Here is a 22,545-nt window from a genome sequence, read left to right on the forward strand (position 1 = left end):
TATAAATATAGCAGATGGAAATAAAAATGAAGGAGTGAAAAAGGCTGAAGAATAAGAACACCAGGGGCATGATTTATTTTGCCTGACTGTAGAGATCTAAAATGTTGCAATGTACGCCTACATTGGGTGTCGTGGCTTCACATGGTAGTTGATGGGGATCTACTGAATGGTGTTGATTGATTTCTGGAAGCAAATGGAAGTGACTCGTTTAGGATGAGGTAAATTGTACCTTGGTCTCATTTGTATTGACGAGGCCTCTGCTGAGTGTCAAGGATGTAATTTCCTTTGCTGAGATGTAACTATTTGCTATATTACCTGAGATTAGAGGACTTGAAACCAACCCTGCTGTCTGGATGTGTGCAAAATGGATTACAGGGGATACGATTCCAATATGATCAAAACAGCAAAAAGCATTTAGTTTCCTAGTTCCTGTTATCATGCCTACAGATTCTAATGACCCTCACCCTGGAGAAGAGTGCAAACATGATGTGCAAGCAAAGAAGGAGTTGGCAACCTTTTGTTTTTCTTTTCCTTGAGGCAGCCAGCCGGATGGACGATGCTGAGGGTTGAAGGTACAGTCCTGTCCCCCCAAAGAAGCCCCTGCACGTGTCTGTCTGTCACATCACCAGCACCCAAGGAGAGGGGCAGTCTGTGAGGGTGCTTCCAGGGGTGCATTTCTGTGTGCTGGACTGGGAGCTTGCCCTCAGGAGTAGGAATGGCAGGCCTGGAAATAGCAGGCTGGCCCTTGCTCTCTGTTCTGCCCCTAAGGAAGGGGTGTTTCAGCTTCCTGAAATCAAAGTCTTTTTATGCAGTTGAGAGATGCATATCTGAGAGACCAAGACAGAGAAGCTCCAGAAGGCAGCAGGCAGGAGCTGATATGTCCTGGCAGAACTTCCAGTGTGGTTGGGGTGGGGTACCCTGCGTGAGAATTTACAGCAGGTGCTGTAGTAGTAAATGGGCCACAAGGCAGAGAGGGTCCTTCTTTTATGTTGTAGCACTGCAGTCTATTAAAAAGTTAATACATTTAATTTCGAATCACTTTATGTCTATTATGTGAAACAGGTTTATGTAATGCTAGAAGCTTGTGTGTTTTTTCTTGGATTGCCCTTTGCAAGCAGGCTTCTCTCTGTTGCTCTTGCCTCTCCTTTTTGAGTCACAACAAACTATCCCTGTCTCCAGTGCTTGTTTTCAGTGGGGAAATGGACCATGTTCTGATCTGATAGCATACCTGAGGTGCTTTCCAAAAGATGTGTGCAGTCACACATGTAGCAGCTGATATTCAGTGTGAGTCCATTGATTTTAGCAGGGAAATCCTGATTAACATCACTGGAGGATCTGACCTGAAAACATGTACAGTTTTCTTTTCTCACATAAAACAAGACAGATGTAGTTTATGCCTCCCAGTGCACAGGGATTTTTCCCCCCTAAAATGTGCCTGGTGAGAGATGCAGAGTCCCTGGGCAGAGAGCCTGTGTGAAAGCACTTTCTTGTGTTAAGGCAACTACTTATTTCTGTTCAACATTGACATATGAAAATTCACTTTTTAAAAAAATTTTCTTATTTTTTCTACTGTTTTTTTTTTCCCCTTCAGATAGAAGCTTCATGTAATCAATTTTTCTGGGGAATAAAGGTGCCAGAAGAATCGCTGCAGCTCCTCTGTCCCCTTACTAGGCATGGATGATTCAGCTTTTTATGCCTGTTGTGTCAGTGGTGAAAGAGAAGGCCAGTTCCTGGATTTTTGGTCTAGCACCTCAGGAACTTCAATCCCAAGTGTTTAGAAATAATGAATTGGTTCTTTAAAAGTAATGATTTTGGTAGAGAAAAAGTCAGAGAGGTGTGTGAATAATTTCAGTTTTCCTCTCTTATATGTCTCTTGTGCTTCTGGGACTGAGGAAGTGTTGAAAACCATGTTTTTCAAATGTCTCCTCACAGTTAATAGAATTAGAAATTTTACCATAAAAAAAAATGGAACAAAACCCTCAAGATTTTCATAGTGTCCTGATTCCAGTACTGTTCTTCTGCAGGGCATTTATGCTTCTAAGACACATATCTTTATTTATGCTTGCAAATGCTGCACATTTCAGTTGTGTTTTGGTGCATATTTGAGCTGGCTGTCCCTATTGGTTGTCTGGGGGAAGAATGGTGACCTGTTTGTGTAGGGTGTGCACACACCTGTGTGCAGGTTTGAAGTTTTGCAGTAGAAGCCCCACATAAGTTTTGTGACAGTTACAAGAAGTTCTTCCAGAGTAATAAAATTCTTTAGTTTTGTGTTCAGTGGATTTTTATAGGGCTATGGAGGCTGTAAAATGAAAGTTAGGGCATGATGCAGTAAAATTTTGGTTCATTGGGAGTATTGTGGGTATGATAAAAGGAGGAGCTGAGGCACCAAAATGAAGGGTGATATTTTTGAGAGGAAGACAATTGATCAAAGAAACAACAAAGCTTAAAGCTTTATAGAAAATCCTTGTGATTCTGTAGTACAAAAGGAGGAAAATGGGATCCTTCCCACAGCCTCCTACCTTGGGCAACTCATTTCTGCCAGAGGTTCAGTGATCATAAACTGTCTGAATATAGATCTTGTTGCATTTTATACTTGCAGTGTTCAAGAGATAAAAGCACGTACAAATAACATGTTAGCAGAATATACTGGACCCAAGGGGACTTTCCTGCCATATAGTAAGAGAATAATAATGTCATCAAAAGTTTTGCTGCCAAAACAGGACTCTAGTTTTGTCCTCTAACACAGCACTTGCTTCAGGCCAGTTGATTTTCTCAGATCTTGGTGCAAGTCCGTGAGAGTTATGCACACATACCCAGCGGCAGAAATGTCACAAGTCTGAAAGTTCTGCTGCAAAATTATGTCTGATATTCCCTAGCTAGATGAGTTGTACTTTTCTCTAGTGACAGCATGGAAAAAGCTGCTTTATTTTTCCTTTGCAGCCTTCCACTATGAGTTATACTATACCATCACTGTGAACCTAGATTAATACCAGAAATTAGAGTTACATTAAATCAAGTTTGGTGCGATGCTGTTGACTCTAGTTGTTGCCTGGAATTGAGTTTGTGTAGTTCTGGGGCTTTGTAGAGGCTTTTTCTTCACCCTACTTCATCATATGGTAGGAAGGTACCTAGAGTTTCAATTAAATGGGATAAATGGCTTAAATATAGACACCATAGAATATTTACAAACCTAGAGAGCTACTGAGAGAGGCTAGATAAGAGCTTTCTTTTTCTTGTGTGATCTGCAGTTGCAGATTCATTTATTCCAAAGGTACACAGCTTGATTGCAGGAGCTGGGTGATGGATGAATCAAAGATGACAGTGTAAATGGTGCCTGCCCAGCAGCCTGGAGGGATCCCTGCAACATGTGAGTTTCTCATTTGGTGATTTTTCTGGCAGTGATGCCTCAGTGCAGTGACAGCTTCTGCTCCAGCTGTCAAGCTAAATTGTTCCTGATGGTTGCTGGTATTTACAGTGATGCTGTTCATTTGGGTTCCTCCAGTAAACAGTCTTGGATTGGGATGAACTGAATCTCTGTGAGGTGCAGGGAGGAATTTCTCGTTTTCCATGAGACCTCTTACTCTTCCCGCCCTGCATGTGATCTCTGGCTTGGCTGTGTATGTGTGGAGATGGATGCCTGTAAAATCAGACTCTGCCTTTCCCTTCAGTTGTAGCCTATTTTCAATGCATGGATATCCAGGGAATCTGGTCAAAAAGAAATTTGGCTGGCTAGAGATGAACTGAATTACTCCACTGGATTTTAAGAGTTATAGTAAGAGTATTACTGGAGAATGTCTTCAAGATATCAGAGGCCCTTCATGGAGACCAGAGCTGGCTGTTGAGTAGGAGAGTGAAGCTGAAAGGAATCTAACTTTCTTTATTATATATTCAAGCTTGCAGAAGCCTCTTCATTCATTATAGGACAGGATATGAAAAGTGCGTGGTAAGGGAGATGGCCAAAAATAATGTATTGTACAAGATCTGGGGTGTTTGAGCAGGAGATAATATTTGCTGAAGCTACATCTTCAATGCTATCAGAAATTGAAATTTTCTACCTTGTTTTTATAAAATTTTTGCTTACAGAATTTATTTCATAGCAAGAGTTGTCCTACGACCAGCTTCTGTGTTCTCTTTTGGGGGACATAAGAGTCCCATGAACTAAGGTGGCTTTTCTCTGGGCTGGTTTGGTCCAGTATTTGCCCTTTGTCCCAGGCAGCATAGAGCACAGGCTGTATGTGTGGACCAGAGCTGTCCAGAGTGGGCTTTCTCCCAGTGCAGAACGTGTACATGTCCTAAGCAGCATCTGTTCATCTACTGTAGTTCCCCAGAAGACTTTCAGGATGGCATTTGGAGCACATCCATGACCAAAGGGGATGTGTGGTGGCAGCCTATAGATGCCTGCTCTGCCCCATAAATCCCTGACAGAACCCACAGCCTCAGGCTGAGGGGGCACAGTGCACTTATGGGGGGAATGGAGTAGAAGAGATGTGACACAGCTCTGACTTTGTGAAGGAACACAGCACTCTGAGGAGTGGGGGGCAGCTGCTGAGGACCTGAGAGGTTTGCTGCTCTTCAGCTGGTGAGAGGAGAACTGAGTGGAATGGGCAAGTGCACTCTGTCAGGGCTGATCCCAAGTGAGAACAGCATTTTTACCTGGGTGGGATGAGTTCAGGTGTGTGTCTGCTCAGTGTCTGAGGGTGGTGGGTCACAAAAACTGAGTAACCATACCTGTCTGGGAAAATGCTGATAAATGGCAAACTGCATTGGGTGGCAGGTATGTGTGTGTGTGTGTGTGTGTTAAATAACATACAATTTAAACTAGGGCAGAATACATTGCTTTAATTTGGCTAAATGACACATACTGCTTGAAACCAGACTAATATTTCTTTCAAGCTGTGTGCAGTTTTTTTTGCATGAACAATGACTGCATCTCCAAAAAAAATGCTGTTTTAAATGCAGTTTAAAAACCTATTCATTAATGCCCATGTACACAATTTCGGAAATGTTTTTTTTTTTCCACATGAATAAATAAATCAGAAAAATCTTATGTAAGTTTAGAAGGCGGTTTGGTGGTGTGAAATCTATTTCTTCCACTAATCTGAAAATATCCCTCTGCCATTAAATCCTGGTCTGTATAATATAGAGGTTAACCTACAAATAGTGCCACAGGGTTTGTAAAGGAAGGAGAAGAGGAACAGCCAAGCATGTGATTGTAGCTTTATGTCCCACTTTGGCTAATGCCTCAGCCTCTGCTGCTTTGTCCCTTGTAGTCTTATGCTCAATAAACATGAAAGATTGGTCTGTAATAGCAATGAATGTACCCAGATGCTTGCACTGTAATTAAAGGCATATATCACACAATAAAGCACATTTAAATGAAAAATCTTCCCATTAGACGTGTGGTTCACATTTATTTCCCCTTATTGTTAAACTTCTGGAGTATAACCATTGATGGAGTGTAGGGAGGGACTTCTGAAGGGCTGCAATGTGAAGCCCCCAGGAGCACAGAACATTTTCCTGTTGGGCTGGGAGGGCACAGAGCTCCTCAGTGCAGGCTGACCTGCACAGCAGCATTGGCTTCATCCACGTGGTTGGTGGATCCAATTAGCACAGACCTCAGACCCAACGCTGCCTAATGATTTTTAAGTTGAAGAAACTGGACTAAGGGATCAGCCTGGCTTTGAGGCAGAAAAATCAGCAGCCATTAGAGGTGATTCACTCTTTTGTGAATGTTAAAGAGCTGATCTGAGGGGAAAAGGAGTGAAGCAGCCTCTGTGGACAGGAACAACCTGAAACCTCCCTCTGCCTCTGGCTGAGCCTATTGGATGCCAAAGGAAGAAATTCTGGTAGGGAAAGATAACTCCTGGTGCACTTTGTAGCCTCTGGTAGCAGCAGGCAGCTCTGCCATCTCCATCCCATTCTGATCTCTTCATGGTCCCAGTATTGTTCCCTTGTTCCTGTTCTCTACTTTAGTCCTCCCTCAAACTCTATAGGTGATTTTGAAATGGTTAAAAGGTCATGGAGAATGGAATAAATAAGAAATCAGCAAAGTTAGCCTTCCCTTAAAATGGCATTTCTATTTATAGTACCTTTTGCGGGTTGCTAAATTCTTTAGCAGTGATTGAAATGTGTTTTGATTGACCACATTGAACATATTTTTTCTCCAGATTTTCAGTTTAGCTAAAAAATATGGCAGCAATATTTTTCATCTTGTTTCTTCACCACTCTAGCATTTCTGGAGGTAGAGGAAAAGCACAAAAAAAAAAAAAAGAGAGCCTGTTTTTCACCCAGGGCTAAAACATACCTTAAGCTCTTTGTGATACTCATTTGTGACATTGCTCCTGCTGCAGCTGTATCTGGATTTCTTGTTCCACTGGAAACCAGTCATGGAGTAGAAAAGCAAAAGATGGTCTGCTCTTAGCAGAAATCCCAAATTTTTGGCTAAGTGTGCTTGGTGCCAATAAGGCTTACAAAAAATTGAATTGTGAAGGTTTTTAATTGAACTCTTTTTTTTTTCACTAGTTTAATCTACTTTTATCTTTTTTTGGTGATGAAGTGGCAAAGCAGAAAGAGCCAAGCCTTGCTTTCAGCATCAGATTTAAAGTGGACCTTAAAGTGAAAGCATTTTTTCTACTATGAAACCATGAAACGTTACATCAGTGCATTGTTGTAACCTGAAAGACTTAATTAGAAACCAGTTTGAGCTGTACAATTACATCCTGAAGTCAGACATTTCCAAAGCAGTTTGTTCAGAAGATCCCTGACCAGTGTCTTACCGTGGTGGGATAGAGACATTCTTTTGCCTGAAGACCTAGTCTTACTGATTAGCTTGTGTAATATTTTTCTTAAAATGCAAAAAAAATTCCAACTTATCACCTTCAGAAACCTTTACTATTTTTTTTTCCTCTCTGTATGGGACAGATGACGAAAATGTAATTAGTATTTAATTTCTGTCTTGACCAGTCTTCAAAATAGTCTATTTTCAGTGTCCCATCTATGATACATCTGTAGGGAACTGAGTAGCTCTGAGGAATCTCAGACATGAATCAGTCTGGGCATATTCTCTTTCCATATCTAAGACAATCTGGCTGTACAATGCTAGACAAAAACCTTGGGCTGCAATGAGGTCTCTTGATGCAGCTTTTAATCACCTGGAAAGGAAATCAAAGTAAAGGGATAAACTGGTCCATTTGTTTTCATTACAATTACTAGTTGTTACTACTCTGTGTAAACAAAGACCATAAATTTGGTGCTGGTAGACTTCTTTCTACTAAGTTCAGCCCCACAAGCTGTTGCACAAATCTTTTTGGTTCGAGACATAAGATTTATTTTTAGCTTCTTTAGTGTGGAGCTGTCAAGGGTGCCTTACCTGAATTGTGGTTTCCAGGCAGCTTGTGACAAGAGAAGAAAAGGATAAGCTCTTTTTTTCCATTATTTAGGGCTCCAGAAGCACTTCCAAGTTTCAGATCTCAGTATCACTGGAGCCTTACCTTGCAAGGTGGCAAGGATAGACAGCTCCCTTGGAGGAGTTGGAAAGAACAAGCACAGACAGTCCTTGAGGTGGTTATCAGCTTGAAGGGGACATTAGCCTTTTGTTCCTAATGGTGACTCTTGACACTCCAGGGGTGTTTCACTGAGGCCCAGACTGAGGGGAATAGTGGAAAAGAAGAAAGAGAGGAATACCCCAAGTTTTTCCTTGAATGCAGCCTTTTCTGCTGTGGGTAATAAAGCCACTTCTGTGGAAAGGGTTGCTCCTGACCTGGTTTCAGCCGCACAACTGAAGTATTTTAGACCTGAGTCCTGTACCTACAGTGCTGCAAGTACCACGTCCTGACTAACAGGACAACCTGAGAAAGGGGTTTCCATAGACCCCACAGTTTAAACGTTACACTGATGCAGTGAAAGGGAGAGGTATCCATCTGTCCTCAAAAAAGCAAGGATGGAAGAAGTGATAAAGAAGTAGGATATGTTCCTGGGGTACCAATAGCTGTCTTCATGGCTGTACTGAATCTATCCTGCGTTCAGCTGGCTGCTGTCAGGCATGGCATATGTGTTCTGTACTCTAGAGACTGAAAAGTATTGTGAATTTTTCCTCCAGTTCATTTTCCTTCTAGGAATGACCTTTCTGAAATATTAATGATGGCACCCTTCTTCTTTTGCAATTTCATTTGTAACACAGAAATGTAGAGAAAAGATACACCTTGAGTTTTCTGAGAATTTGCAACTTTTTCTGAGCCTTTAATTTTTTACTAGTGCTAATGGATTTTGTCCTTCTGTAAAGAAAATTTAAGACCCTGCAACAGACTTTATTTTCTGAGTTATCCTTTGCATGCAGTCCAATTTCCTACAGAAATATTGGCCTAATTTTATTTATCTTCTGCCCTGGTTTGAGTTTTTGGCAGGAACCCTCCACACATCTTGTAGATTTTTCCCACCAGCTCTGGCTGAGAAGGTGCTAGTTTGCTTTGTGCTTTTCTGGGATCAGAGCCATCTTTTCATGTAAGCAATCTGAGCTACTGCTTGGGATTGTGCTCTTCTGAGGCCAAGCCGGCCAGGCTAATCTGACCCTCCTCTCCCATAATGTGTCAGCTGCTGCCAAGTTATTCCCATTAGACCCACTCTCACCCTGATGCATTTATTTTTAATGCATCTTTCCATCATCAGCTGCATATATTGTCTGGAGAGAGTATGGTTTTTTGTGTAATAAATGAATTGTTCCTCTAAATGCATGTAGTTCAGCTGATCTTTCTCACTTCATCTGACATCATTTGCACGTTTAGATGACTGGCAGGAAGAAAAATATGGAGTGTCTCACCAGATGTTTTCTCAGGCCAATAGACCTGATTTCATAGCAAGAAATAATATTTGATTTTATTTGCTTACTGGCTTTCATGTATGTATGTATGTTCCTTTTATGTATTTTCCTTCTTACATGTGTATACATGAAAGTCTATAAATATCAAAGCTCTGTGAATTTCTTTAGTCTGTTTTCTTTTTCTTTTCATTCTGTTAGTGACATCTATACATGCTTCTTGCAGAGATGGAGTGTACCCAGGGTATTGTATGCTTGGTCTTTCTTGGGCTTGCCTTCAAACTTCATTCTTCTGTGTGCGTCCCCCATGAAGCCCAAGCAGGTCATGAAATCCATCTCAACCTGATCATGTGTCTGGTGGGGTTGTTTCTTTCTGCACTAGTCACTGTGGGCTTTTTTAGTGTCAGTAGAGGCAAAAGATTCTAAGGCTTGAACAATGAGCAGTTTTAGATGTGTATTGCCTGTCTAAAAATGAGCCTTGGTGACTAGCTCAGACATGGATAACTAACATCAGGGGATTGAGTCTCTCCCTGTGTTTCCTTCATTGCTCATTCTTCTCTACTCTCTCCTTAACTGGAGTTGAAGCAGACCAATTTTTTAATCTGTTCTGAGAAACTTTACTTTTCCAGAAAACTTAAAACGTTTTTTTTCTTTTTGCTAGCTCTCCTTGGCAAAATAAACAAAGCACCCAAACCAAATTACCCACAACCCTGAGCAAGATCTTCCAAGCCAGCAAATGTGATGTGTCATCCTTAGAGTTTGTACTGGAGAATTGCAACAACATTTTTCACTTGCAGCACTGTGTGCCTATAGCTCCTTTCTTTACAGTTCTGTAATTCTGAATGTGTTTCTGGCATGTGGCTTGTGTTTGTGGCACAGAATCTGACACCAGGGATAAAGCTCCTTCTTTAAGGGCCTTGCCAATTTGCTTGGAAACAATGCTGGTGTGAAATAAAATGTTGCCACTGTTCTTGGAGTTTGAAGACGAAGCATTCTGCCTGTGGTACCTAAAATCCTTATGATTCAGATTTGTGCTGAGCAAAACAAGCAGGAGTTAAGGTCTGGCCTGTAGTGAAACAAAGTTGGGTATCACTGGGGCTGCCAACGTCTTTCCTTGCACAGATTGTGTTCTTGGTGAGCTGCAGGGCTGTGTTGGTGGATGTGATATGTTTGGTGCTAGCTGTGTTTGCTAGTCCTTGAGTGGGGAGTATCGTGATGCTGTTTGGATAAATATTTGCCATTTACCTTTTTGGTGGTGCAGCCTTTCCTGTTGTAAGTGATAGGTCTGACTATAGACTACTGAGTGGAGGCAGAGTCAGATCCTCTGCATGCCACTCTTTAGCTGCATCAAGAGACAAGACCAGCCCAGACAAATGTAAAGACTCATAATGGCCTTAATTTTTCAGTCACCAGAGTAAGTCAGATAACAGAGGAGGTTGCAGAAGGGCCATTCCCTCGCAATACCATCCCCATGGTACTAGAATCCACCCCTCTTGAACCACTGTGTTGAAGTGCTCCAGGAGGTGGAAATGCCAGAGATTACTTGTCACTTAGGAGCCAGAGGAGAGCTTTAAAATGGGAAAATCTTGGCACCATACCTACATCATTTTTTTTCCTTTGCTTAGTATTCAGCCTTAGGACAAATTCATTTATATTGAATTCTGCTGTACTTGCCACTAAATTTGTTTTCTTTTCTAAAGTTTGTCTTCTCCCATGAAGGGAGATAAACAAAAAGTATATGTATATATTCAATTTTAATGCACACTAGAAATCACTTTATTGTATGTTTTATTTATTTATTCAACACTAACCTTTGCATTTGCATCTGTAAATAATATTATAAAACTGAACTGGGCCAGAGAGGCCTTTTAGGGATTTGTTCTGTCATACAGCTTTAAGACTCAGTCATCAGGTTAAAATTTGAAGTGGATGCCCAGAGTAAGTAGGTGAACAATAAATAAAAATTATTGAAATGAATAATATCCTCTTTATCTGAAATCCCATCAAGGCTGCAAGTTCAGCCTAATCCTTCTGACATCAGTCAGTCTGAGCTTTAAAAGAGAAAAGAAAGAAAAAACCAGTAAGAAAGACCAGTAGCTGGTCTCTGGTTTTTAACTTGATACAGAGTGGGATAGTCCCTGAAAGAGACACTGGGAGACACGAGTGGTTGAAAGAGATTGTGCTGCATGTCACTGAGCTTTCTGTAGCTACTGCTGTTATGCTGCTGCAGAAGAAAAGGAAGTGCCAGGGGCAAAAGATAAAAGGGAATCGAAGGAAATGTCTGTATGTAGTTAATCCTTTCCTCTCATGGTGAAAATGGTTAATCCATTGCAGAATACAATCAGGGTGCTAGACCCACTTGGACTGGCTTGTGAGCATGACTTAACTGGGACTAAGTTGCCTGAAGCCTGGCTGACTTGCACCTGTAATGGAAACATGCAAAGGATAACCAAGGTGTTTGACACAACTGATGCCACTCAGTCCGTGCTGAGGTCCTTGTGTGTGTAAATCATGTCCAGTGACTCAAGGAATATTCCTGGCAGGAACTGTGCTGAAGTCTGGGCAGAGTTGTAGCACTGTAGAATTTGGAGTGTGGATTCTCAGTTATTGTTTGTAAAAACCTGTGTGTTCTGAGAATTAGTTATCTTAATATTGATGCTGACATCATAAGCCTAATCTTGAATTTGGACAAGGAATTTTCTTTTCTGGCTCCTTTAATTAAAAAAGGCAAGTGATGCTTTGTTGCTTTATTTTATATCTACACAGAATTCCTTTTGGAGCAGAGGACTCTATCATATTTTTTTAGACAATCACCTGAAAAGCAGAGGAAATCTGGCTGTTGTGGACTTGTAATGCAGTATGTTACCCTATCTAGAGACAGTGCTAAAGAAATATGGCCAAATTAGAATATTCAGATAATATTTGATCTCCTGAAAAACATGGGGTAGAAAATCTTTCTTGATATTTCTTACAAGCTTAGTGGTGTTGGCTGAAGTTTACATAATTGGAGCCCTTTTTGACGTGAAGATTGAAGGATGCCTGTTTCCATATCTTTCCTCCATATGTGTTTTACTGGCAGCTTAAACGGTTCCTGGCCAGACTGGCATTCCTGTTGGCAAAAATGAAAAGGCCTGATTCTTTTGTCTGTACACATATCGGTTGCATTAGGTACTTGATGGAGTCTGAATTTCAGTTTCTGACTTTCTCTTGCTGACTATACAGTGATTTGGTTGTGTAGTTGAGTACAAACATAGCAAGAATTAATTAACTGCCTCAGGCTTTGGACAATGATCAAACAGCCCTTTCCAATCATCTTTCTGAATTGATCTATGGTCCAGCTCTGATTTGGCTGCTGCCTGTTCACGAAATGTTAATATTCAGTGTGAGCACATGTAGTTTATCTTCCCAGTCACTCTTAGCCATCCATCACAACGGTGCCACAGGACATATCACTAGGTTGTGAACCCTTCCAATCTGAACGTGGACCTGCCTCCAATTTGCAAATTCTGTTACTCAAATCAAATGCAATGCAGAATCTTGTGCTCAAATGATATCATTTTCCCATTAGGGACTCAAATTTGGCTATTACAAACATTGAAGTTTTTTCAGTTCCCTTATCTACCTCCTTAGCTGGCAATCAACCCTTGTTTTGTTAAGCCAGAATATATATCAGATGAAATTTATTTGAAATCCTGATCAAAATGCTGCCTGATATTTAGTTCTCTGTGATCTAGCGGTAAAGCATAGTAGTTATTTCTCAAAGCATATTTTTTTCTCTGAAGAACCAAATTTGCTCATAGTTGGAGAAAAGGAGCTTACATATGTTTTGATTGTGAGAGGATGCATTGTGGGTAAGAAAATAATTACATGGAGAATGGTATTTGCGGTATTAAGCAGAATGTATATGAAGCAACATATGTCTGAAACTCAGTGTGGATTTGCGTGGAAATTTGGTTACATTACAGCCGTGTCGTTTCTTAACCAGAAAGACTCAAAAAAACCATTATATTGAAAATTTGGCTTCCAAGAAGAGTCATGTCACTATCTTTGGTGTTTAACTAATGAGCAGGTTGATTTCTAACTTATCTAAAAATTTAGACCTCGTTCTCAATATTAGAAAATATAAATTAGGAGCAATTTACTTTTCAATACAGAAGAGATCTGATTCATTCCACAAAAACAAGTAATGGCATGACCTTGAGGATAGAGTCACTACCTCATCAGAGTCATGTTGACTAATCTGATTTGACTCTCATTCTATTTGATACTAGGAACTCACATGTCACCTGCTTCCTATTAGGCAAAAAAAGCCAGAAGAGCCAGCTTTGTTATATGGCAGTCGAAGTAAATGTGTTGACAGCTGAAATTTGGAAGGACAAAGTTGTTTGACAAGGTTTGGGAAGAGACAACCTGCTTTTGATTCTCTGAAGTCCAATGTAGTTTAACAGTAAAGGGAAGACATTAGCCTCCCCTGGCAGTGAGGATGATCATTAATTGTGTATAATTATTGTGAACAATCCATTCATGTTCTTTAATCTGAGCTGATTTTAATACTTTATCCAGCAACAGTCTTCCTTCTTTTTCCTCAAAGTTTATTCTTTCTCACTCTCTCTCTGTCTTCCAGCTGTACAGCTCCATGGACTTTGGAAGAAAATGGCAGCTCATGCACGAGCGGGTCACTCCAAACAGGTTTTACTGGTGAGTTAGGGCCACTGGCTTGGCTTGCTTTGGGTGGGGCATGGAGGGGAGAAGGGCATCTAACTTGAAGGGATTGTATATTTTATCTGAATAAATTCAGTCCACAGAACATACCTTGCAATGCCATAGTCTCCGTGTTTGCACCTCTTGTCTGATAAAATGTGGTGTCTTTTAAAGAGAAGTGCAAGTCTTTTGATAATTGCAGAACTCCTGCTTCTTCTTTGTACACCTGCCTAGAGTAACACAGAGGAGCTGTCCAGTGCCTCAGTGACAAACCTGTGACCATCAGACTTCCTGTTTTTCAGCCCTTCAGAGAGTTACTTTGCCTAGAACACAGTCTTTGTGCAGAGCCAGCCACTCTGACCAGTCTCCTTATGCAATCTTGGTGAGAAGGGATGATTCACTCTGCTTTAAATCACTCTCTGAGAAGCCAGTTTTATTATAGTGACTAGTGAAAGCCCAAGATCTGCAGTTTGCTAAAAATCTGCTTTGTGACTCAATTCCTTCTCAATTCCCAAGTGTCAACCTCTCAGATTGGAAGACTGTCTTAAAATCAGATGATGAAACAAATTTAGTTCCTATCTCCAGGCTCAGCCATCTCAGATGCATCTTTTCCAAGCTTCTCTTCACCATGTGAAGGCTCAAGAATTGACTTTTAGAGAGAAAAAGAAAAGTGTAGTTCTTCTGTAGTTGAATTCAGGATTTGGGGCTCGAATCAGATTCTTAATGCTGTACTTACTATATGCCAGATGATGGGGTGTGTGTGAATGTGTAGAAGTGCTGATTTATGGAATCTGTGCATAGCTAAAAAGAGTATCTGGTCCTTAAGACCCAAAAAGATTGTAATATTAAGGAACCAGAGGGTCACATTTTGGATGGTTAAAAATAAAAAGGACTCAGAGAACTTAAAAATGTACTCCCAATTACAAAGCATGATACATATCTATGTCTGTATCTATATATCTTAGAGTCAAATTCTTGTAGAAATTTTTGCACCTCATTGAAAGCCCCTGGAATCCAGGCACAAAATATCTATAGACTGCATTTTTAGTATTTCCACACATTGAAGTGGAGATAGACTCCTCATTACAAATTATCTACATTCTTCTGGAAATCTCCCTAAACATCTTTAGACCCCAACATTTAAAACATTCACTTTTGGCATCAGGTCTAGAGATTTCCCTTAGTGTCCATGAGGAATCTGGACAGTGTGAGAAGGTTTTAAACACTGAGGAAAAGAAGTTTTAAGGTTCCGAAGTCACACAGACCTGCAAAATGTATCAAAGGTCTAGAATTTTGTCTGTCCATGTTACAGACAGACTGACAGACTGCCTTAATTCTTCAAATACAGAGTTTCTCAAGGGGACTTGTGTTTTCTGTCCAATCAGCTAAACACCTGTGAATATCCCCTGTCCATCTGTCTTTGGAGTCCCTGCCTATGTTTTCTGAGCAGACATGAGGATCACCATCCTGAGCAGGGGACAGAGGAAAATTCCATAATGTAGGAAAGGAAGTTGTTTTTCTCTCCTGGTTCTGGTGGCAGGTGGATGATTGACCTGACTATCAAAAATCCTTTGATCTCACTATTCATGCTGGCTGCTCTGACAAAGGCGAGTGTAGATCCTCTCCAGGTGTATCCCTCTGTAGAGCAGAGAATAGCTGGTCCTTGGAATAATTGTAACCTATCCTTCAAATAACACAAGTGAGCTTAGGGGAGAGGCTTTCTTGGAGGATAAGGTGCAAAGGCTAAGCTGGCTTGGGAAGAAAAGCTGAACAACTTTTTAAAGGACAGGTTGTGATGTTGTGCCTTATTTTCTGCTTCCATATAATAATGGTTAATGGAAATTGCTTGTTTGTCCATTTGACACCCAAATGTGTATTGTTTTCCACAGTCTACCTCATTTTCCATTGTCTTTTGCTGCATAGTTTGAACACTGTTTTTTAGCCATGCATTATATAATGTGTGTGTTTCAGGTGCCTTTTTCTCTTAGGAAATGTACAAGTCTTCTACAGTTAAAACTCATAAGACATAGACTTAGAAGTCTTTATTCCACTCAGAAACAGCAGAGTCCCACAGAGAATAAGCTTCCCAAGAGAGTGAATTAGGTTTTTCCCAGAGTGGGAGGGATTTGAAACAATCCATAGTGCAGGTATAAGAGGTATTGAAATTGTAGAACATAATAACTCGCCTTAGCTGATTTATTTCTCTTTTTCCTTTCTTTCCCTTTAAAGCTTCAAACTGTGATGACTTGCAAGTTCTGGCTTGTAAGATCTTTACAGAAAAAAATGCAAAAAACCATTTTAGCCTCCGAAATTTGTTGATTTCTTTTTAGTGCACTGCAAAAGAGAGAGAAAAGTGGGTATAGCTGTAAGTTTCAGAGGGATGTAAGCCACTATGTTAAGCTCAGAGAATCATAAGATAGTACAGGTTGGAAAGGACCCTAAAAACCATCTAATTCCAACTTCCCTGCCAGGCCAAGGGCACCCTCTAGTAGTCCATTTTGCTCAGAGCCTCATCCAGCCTGGCCTTGAGCACTGCCAGAAATGGGACATCTGTGACTCCTCTGGGCAACCTGTTCAAATGCCTCATCAGCCTCACAATAAATAAGTTATTCCCATTACCTATTCTAAAACTACCATCTTTAAATTGAAAGCCACTACTCTTGTCCTATTACTACATGTTCTTGTAAAAGCTCCCTCTCTTTAGCTACTGAGAGGTGCTGTAAGTTCTCCTGGAGCCATGAGGTTCACACAGACCCACCTCACAAGTCTGTCAGTCTCTCTCTGGATGCCCTCCCTTCCCTCTGGTGTATCAGCTGCAGCTCTCAGCTTGCCTGTGTCCCTGTCATCAGTCTATCAAATACTACATCATTGAAACTCTGAATTAAAACTTCCATGAAAGTTGAAATAGTAATGATAAGGAGATGCCAAAATGAGATAAGCTGCTCTTTTGTGCTGCTCTGCATTGTTCAGTAGCAGAGGCTCAGGTAAGCATCCTTCATGAAATGGCACTGTTTCCATCTCATTGGAGTGCAGCTGGCTTTATCTGGGCCAGGCTTTGCTGAATGTGTTTGCCTTCAAAACATGACTTTCATCTCTCAGGCTGCTTTGAATGGGCTTGTGAAGACTATAAAACTTCACCCAGTTCATGTGATCAGTCAACCTGACAAGAAGAGGTTGGTCTTATTTTTCTCTCTGAGATCTTTCTGAATAATTATACCTTCTCTGAGAAGACCTCACACATAGAGACCTTAAGACCAGGAGAGAATAATGATTGCCTCAGAGCTTGAGAGACTGTGATGTGAATTTTCCCTCAGCAGAGTAAGCACAATATCTCTGTTAGTCACAGACACACAAGTCACTCTGTGCATTTTTTGGTATAGCTCTAGCAAGCAGCATCTGTGATGGCTCTCTGGTCAAAACCAAAGCCCTAAGCTCCAATCCCAACTTGTGGCATTGTATCCTGGCTCTTGCTTTCATCTTCTTTCCTTAGTCATAGCTGTTGGTGCTACTCACTGGTTTGTAGTTTTGTGTTCTCATTCATTATGGATGCCACATGTCCAACTGTTCGTGGGACATCTCTCATGGGATCCTGAGCCCGCTCAAAGTTTGTGCATGAGCTGAGATTCACCCCTGAGCCACTCACAGCTATAAAAAAACCTAGGATTTGAGTTCTCTACTTTGGTAGTAGTGATTCATTTGTTAACTACACCCACTGATGACAGTGGCAGAGCTTGAACAGAATGTGTTACTTGATGTGTGTACAGGCATCCAGATTTGGCTCCCACGTGCCTTGGCCTCAGATTTTAATAACTTAGGATCCTGTAAGACTGGAAATAGCGAATTTACGCTAATGTGATGCAGAAATTCCAAGATCAATCAAGATAACTGAAACCAGCATGGGTGCAAAGTTTGTTAAAATCCTACTCAATGTTCTTTTCTTTCAGAACACATTTCTGCACCTCCCTCTGGGCCCTGTTCATTTTATATCACTATAACTTAGACACCTGTGCTGCCATGTGGAGGATATGAAAAAATAAAGCCCGTATTTTGTACCGTAGAAATGCTGGGGAAGCTTCCTCGCCTGTATAACACATGCTCTGTTCTGCTGACTAAATACTGTTGCTCTCCTGATAAAGATTTGTAGGACTTGGGTTGTCCTTAAGTATTTTTTTTTACTACCTCTGCCTTTTCCTGTGGCAGCACAATGGGATCAAGCAGGTGGGCAGGATGGGTTGGTTACTGGAGGGTTCACCAAGCACTTTGCTGGATCACAGCTTTTCCCTGTCACCTTGTGGGGCTCCAGCTGACTCTGCCTTGTTACCCTGTAGGTGAGACTGGGATAGGAGAGCACTTTGATGACTGTAGTGGGTGAAGTACTCAAATAGAGTAATATGACGTGCTGCAGCAGTAGATTAAGAGCACCAGAGGGTACAAGAGAATGAAAAGATGCTTTAGTGGCATATGAAATCCTTTTATCATCTTATGGCTTAATTCTTTCAAATACAGAGTTTTTCAAGGGGACCTGTGCTTTCTGTTCAATCAGCTAAACAGCTGTGAATATCCTCTGTCCACCTGTCTTTGGAGGCCCTGCTGTGTTTGCTGAGCAGACATGAGGATCACCAGCCTGAGCAGAGGACAGCACTATATTCCTTTGGACACCAACACCCTTTCTTAGGGTCTCCCCACCAGGCTTTTCTTTTTTGGAGAACACATTCCTGTTTCCTACCTTATGTCATCACTGAGGAATATGAAGTGGTGGATGTGGACCCATTTTCCTTGGTGGTTTTTTTTTTGGTTGGATTTTTTTTTTGCTCGTTTGTTTTAAGTTTTTTTTGTTTGGGGTTTTTTTTTTTTTTTTTTTTTGCCTGTTAGCTAGACATTCCCCTTCTCTTTTTTTTTCTCGTGCTCTCAAAGCCTGGGAGCAGAAAAGTGGGGAATACCCATTTTCATGGAAGAGAGAGAGAAATCTGTGCAGAATTTCTGATGCCTCTGGTACATCTGATACTTGGAGACCTGAAGTCAGTGTGCAGCAAGAGTCTAGTCAGTAAAAGCCACTGAAATATACAGTATTGATGAAAGTTGGACAGATAAGACCAACAAGGCAGGAAAGGAGAGAGGAGGAAAATAGGACATGCACTAGCATGGCTTCAAGGAGCAGCATTTTTATTTGCAAGTAGAAAAATTAGTTGTATCAAGCACTTCTCAAATGCCTTACTTATTCCCTCAACAAATCTCCCCAGAATTTTATTATTTTCCCCTTCTTTTCCATGATAATCAACCAGATTTATGTTTTAATTTTGAATGGGTCTTTTTTGCATCTGTGAATGCCAGCCACACTCACTTTGGTCTCTGAGAGTTAAAAATTGTGACAAGGGAACACTTTCACTGAAAGAAGGAAAGAGGCTGTGTGTCCACTAACTTAGGCTTTGCTTTGGAGTTAAAAGTTTTCTGTCACAGTTGTTTGAGGAATGAGACAACAAGTTTTGTCATTTAAGGGCAAGGTTTTCAGTCTTTTTTTGTGATTTTGGGTAAGAAAAGGTGATAAAATGTATCAGCCAGTGTATTTGTTTTTAGTTGCAGCCTGAATTTCAGGATGACTTTAGTGACGGTTAGTTTGGATATCTGAGAGTAATCTGGCAGAAGTTAAGTGGTTTGCCTCAGTTTTTCTAAAGGTTATTGTCTGGGTTTGTATCTACCTTCACACAGATGTTTGTGTCTGTTTTTATTTCTTCATTGTGACGGCACTGCGATTTCCCAATTCCAGTGCCAATTTTGGTCCAGACTGTTTCAGCAGCAGTTCCAGTAGTGATCTTTGGATACAGCTGACATTACCTTTACTTGCCTAGTTTGTCAGCAAAGAGATGGTTAGTCAAACATGTGCCTGCCTCTCCTGTAAATCCCACTAATCATTAACTGCCAGATGGTGTCATTGCACAGTGCTGGGGAAACATCGCCTGGTTTTTTACTGCCAAGTTTAGTGTTAGGAAAACATAGTCTTGTAAATGTCAAATTGGCTTTTAAATAATCCTACATTAGAGTTTTTCAGAATTAAAACCATACCATACATGGAGCTATGGATAAAGGAATGACTCCAGTTTGGCCACCTACGAGCATCACCAAGGCACTTAGCCAGTGCCTATTACTGGAGCCTCCCTTGGGCTAATGACTCATTTGGCTCTGGAAAGGGACTTGCTTCCCATGCCCCGTGGGCAAAAACACCCAGGGAAGGTTTTTCTCCTGGAGAGTAAAGCTAACATAAACCTGGAATGTGTTACTCAAGCCACCATGACCATGAATTGTACTAAGCTGAGGACAACATTTTCAAACTCTAGCCTCAAGCTCTGTAATAAGAGTTTAGGAGAGATAAGTATTTCTCATAAATTCTTGGCATATATTGGAAGATTTCCTTGCAAGGTCAATTTAGTTAATTAAAGACCACAACACCATGGTGATAATAAACCTAATTTTGTTTTCCTTTTCAGTAAAAAATGGGCAAAGTGAAACTCTGAGACTAGGTATTTTATTTCATTTTGTGTGCCTGTAATTAATGCCATAAGCACTATAGGTATTTAGTGGTTCCGAATGTTAGGTTGTGGGTGACTAACTTGTGATTACACAGTAACTCAGTGACAGAGATATAAATGGAACCTGGATATAGAGGTGGATACTTTTCATTGGCTGAAATAGTGTTTGTTTTTGTTGAAAAAGTTCCAAGCAATAAAGGTATTTTAGAATTCATGGCAACATTATCAAAATATTTCTCTCAGAAATTAAAGGAAGGAATATTGTGAAATATTTGACAGTTTTTGGATGGTCTTTTTAAGTAATCTTAAAATTTGACTAAAACTCCATTTTGCAATATATGATTTTAAAATTAAAGCAGGGAAAGAATGCGGTCTGAAACAAAGAGTGTGATAATTTTTCCTAATTATAATCCTATCCTGATTTTGAACTATGGATTGGTAAGTGCTCTTCCAGGGACATTGTGATAGATTTTATGGGTATCTAAGAGAATAAAACCCTAAATGACACTAAGAACAGGAAAATCCTTCACTTTCTATCTCTGGGAAATGCTGCAGGACTATTTTATAGGGACTGCACAGACCCCACGAGTTCCATTAGTGCCTCTGGTCAGTGTAATGTTCAGACTACTGTTCCCCTTTCTGAGCTCAGTCCATGTTCCTTTTTGAACAAATTGGTGAGAGATCGACAGAAATAGTTGGATGTAGAAAAGCATCTTTGTAGAAGGTGGAAAAAACCCATAGTACAATACTGGAGAAATATTACAGACTATTTTCTAGTTTACCTGGAACTAAACCCAAAGATATTTGGAGGTTTGGTGTATATTTATGCTTTGATGGCTGATGACTTTATCTCACAAATGAATTTTTTTACGACTCATCTCTTGTACTATGAATGCAAGCTCTAAGTTATAACTGATGGATGCTTTAGTATTGTGTGGTGCCCCTGTCCTTACTGCCTGCTTTCCTAGGAAAATAAGTGTTTGACATTTTTATGAAGTCCTGTGGATGTCATGCTAATCAGGCTGCCTAGGCTTTCCTCTTTTAGTGAGGAAAAAAAAAAGCAAAACATACTAAAAGCATTCTGACTAGAAGGATTGTGTGTGATTGTGTGATTTTGAAGGGAAATAATTTTAAGTACTTTAAATTCTCCTTTAAAACCCATGAACTACATAATAAGTGAACCCTAAGTAAAGTGCTGCATGATAAAATGTCACATTATGTATACACCTCTGTAATTCTGGCTGCTATCAGAGCAAAAATGAGTTCTTTCAATGAAAGGTATATTCTTTGGAAGGGCAATTTTGGAATAAGTTGTCTTTGGAGGATTTCTCTTTCTAACCACCTTGTTTTACTCTCTGACCGCTTTTTGCTTAAGAAACACAACATATCTTGCAGAAGGAAGAACTATCCCTCTTCACTAATGTAATGGTGGATGTCCTTACATAGATATCAGCAAGCTTTTAGAATTTGTGATTTGTTGTGATTTTAGTACAATTTGTGATGTTTGCCATACTTATGTCTTTAATGTTCTGTGTCTGGAAGTTATTTCTTTCCTTAAGGCCTTAAAAAGTAAGGGCTAAAATATTTCTGCTCATTTGGCTTAAATCTAGTGCCTACAAATACATGTCACCTGTTGCACTGCAGTTAGTGTTTTCAGCCATCAAAAATCAAAGGATTTTGGTCTCTCAGCTGCCAGGTTTCTTTATCTCCCAGGAGCCAGTCTCTTCTCTTACCTCTTCCATTGCTGATCTTGGATAATTTTAAAACCCCACACTCTCTTTGACTGAGTGTCTGAGACTGAAGCATACTAGATGAACCACTAGTAAGGAAGAGCAGGAATGCTTTAAGGAAGAGTTTGTTGAATATTTCTCCCAGTTTCTATTGATCCCTGGAGTGGGTCCCAGTGCTCTGTCTGTCTGAGGAGCGCAGGGTGGGAGGATCTGTGTTCTTCTCCTGCAAGAAGGTAACAAATAAGATCAAAACCCATCAAAACAAATAAGTCCAAAGCCCATCAATGTGTTTCAAAGGCCAGTGTTGGAAGCTGAAATGCTGTACTGCTGACTCACGTAGTCTGCCTGGCCTGACTTCATCCTGGCTCTCCTGATGCACGTGAACTCAGACACAAATTAATTCCAGCCTGTCAGGAACAGTCCCAGTGTAATTCTTTGTGACTCTTTGTAGGAAGCATTGATGAAAGCCAGCCCTCTAATTAATATATTGAATAATGCCTCCCTCTGAGGCATATGGGGATCTCCCATACTGTCATAGCTTGGCAAAGCTAATCAAAAGCCGGGCTGCCAGGCTGAAAGTAGCATCATATTTTGTGCATTCTGGCTAGCAAGGAATAGTCTCCCACTTTCTTTTTTTTTTTTTAATGGGGAATTTGGGTTAGGTTTTGATCTTTGTTCTATATCATACTCATCTCTCAATTTCTGGGAAAATGGATGCATTCTCAGTGTGGGAGAGAATCCCTCTTGTTTTCAGATGACTGATAAACATTTGAAAATT

The 22,545-nt window shown here is 40.5% G+C and overlaps 1 protein-coding gene across 1 annotated transcript in view; it reads left to right on the forward strand.

Annotated features, from left to right (window-relative positions):
• The window catches only part of SORCS3 (sortilin related VPS10 domain containing receptor 3), a 262,386-nt gene that overhangs the window by 150,472 nt on the left and 89,369 nt on the right, over positions 1-22,545 (forward strand). Inside the window, exon 5 of the mRNA XM_074545187.1 lies at positions 13,437-13,510. Coding sequence (XP_074401288.1) covers positions 13,437-13,510 — 74 coding nt within the window. The remainder of the gene's footprint in view (positions 1-13,436; positions 13,511-22,545) is intronic.

This window comes from Zonotrichia albicollis, chromosome 7, assembly GCF_047830755.1.
Source record: "Zonotrichia albicollis isolate bZonAlb1 chromosome 7, bZonAlb1.hap1, whole genome shotgun sequence".
Lineage (NCBI taxonomy): Eukaryota > Metazoa > Chordata > Aves > Passeriformes > Passerellidae > Zonotrichia > Zonotrichia albicollis.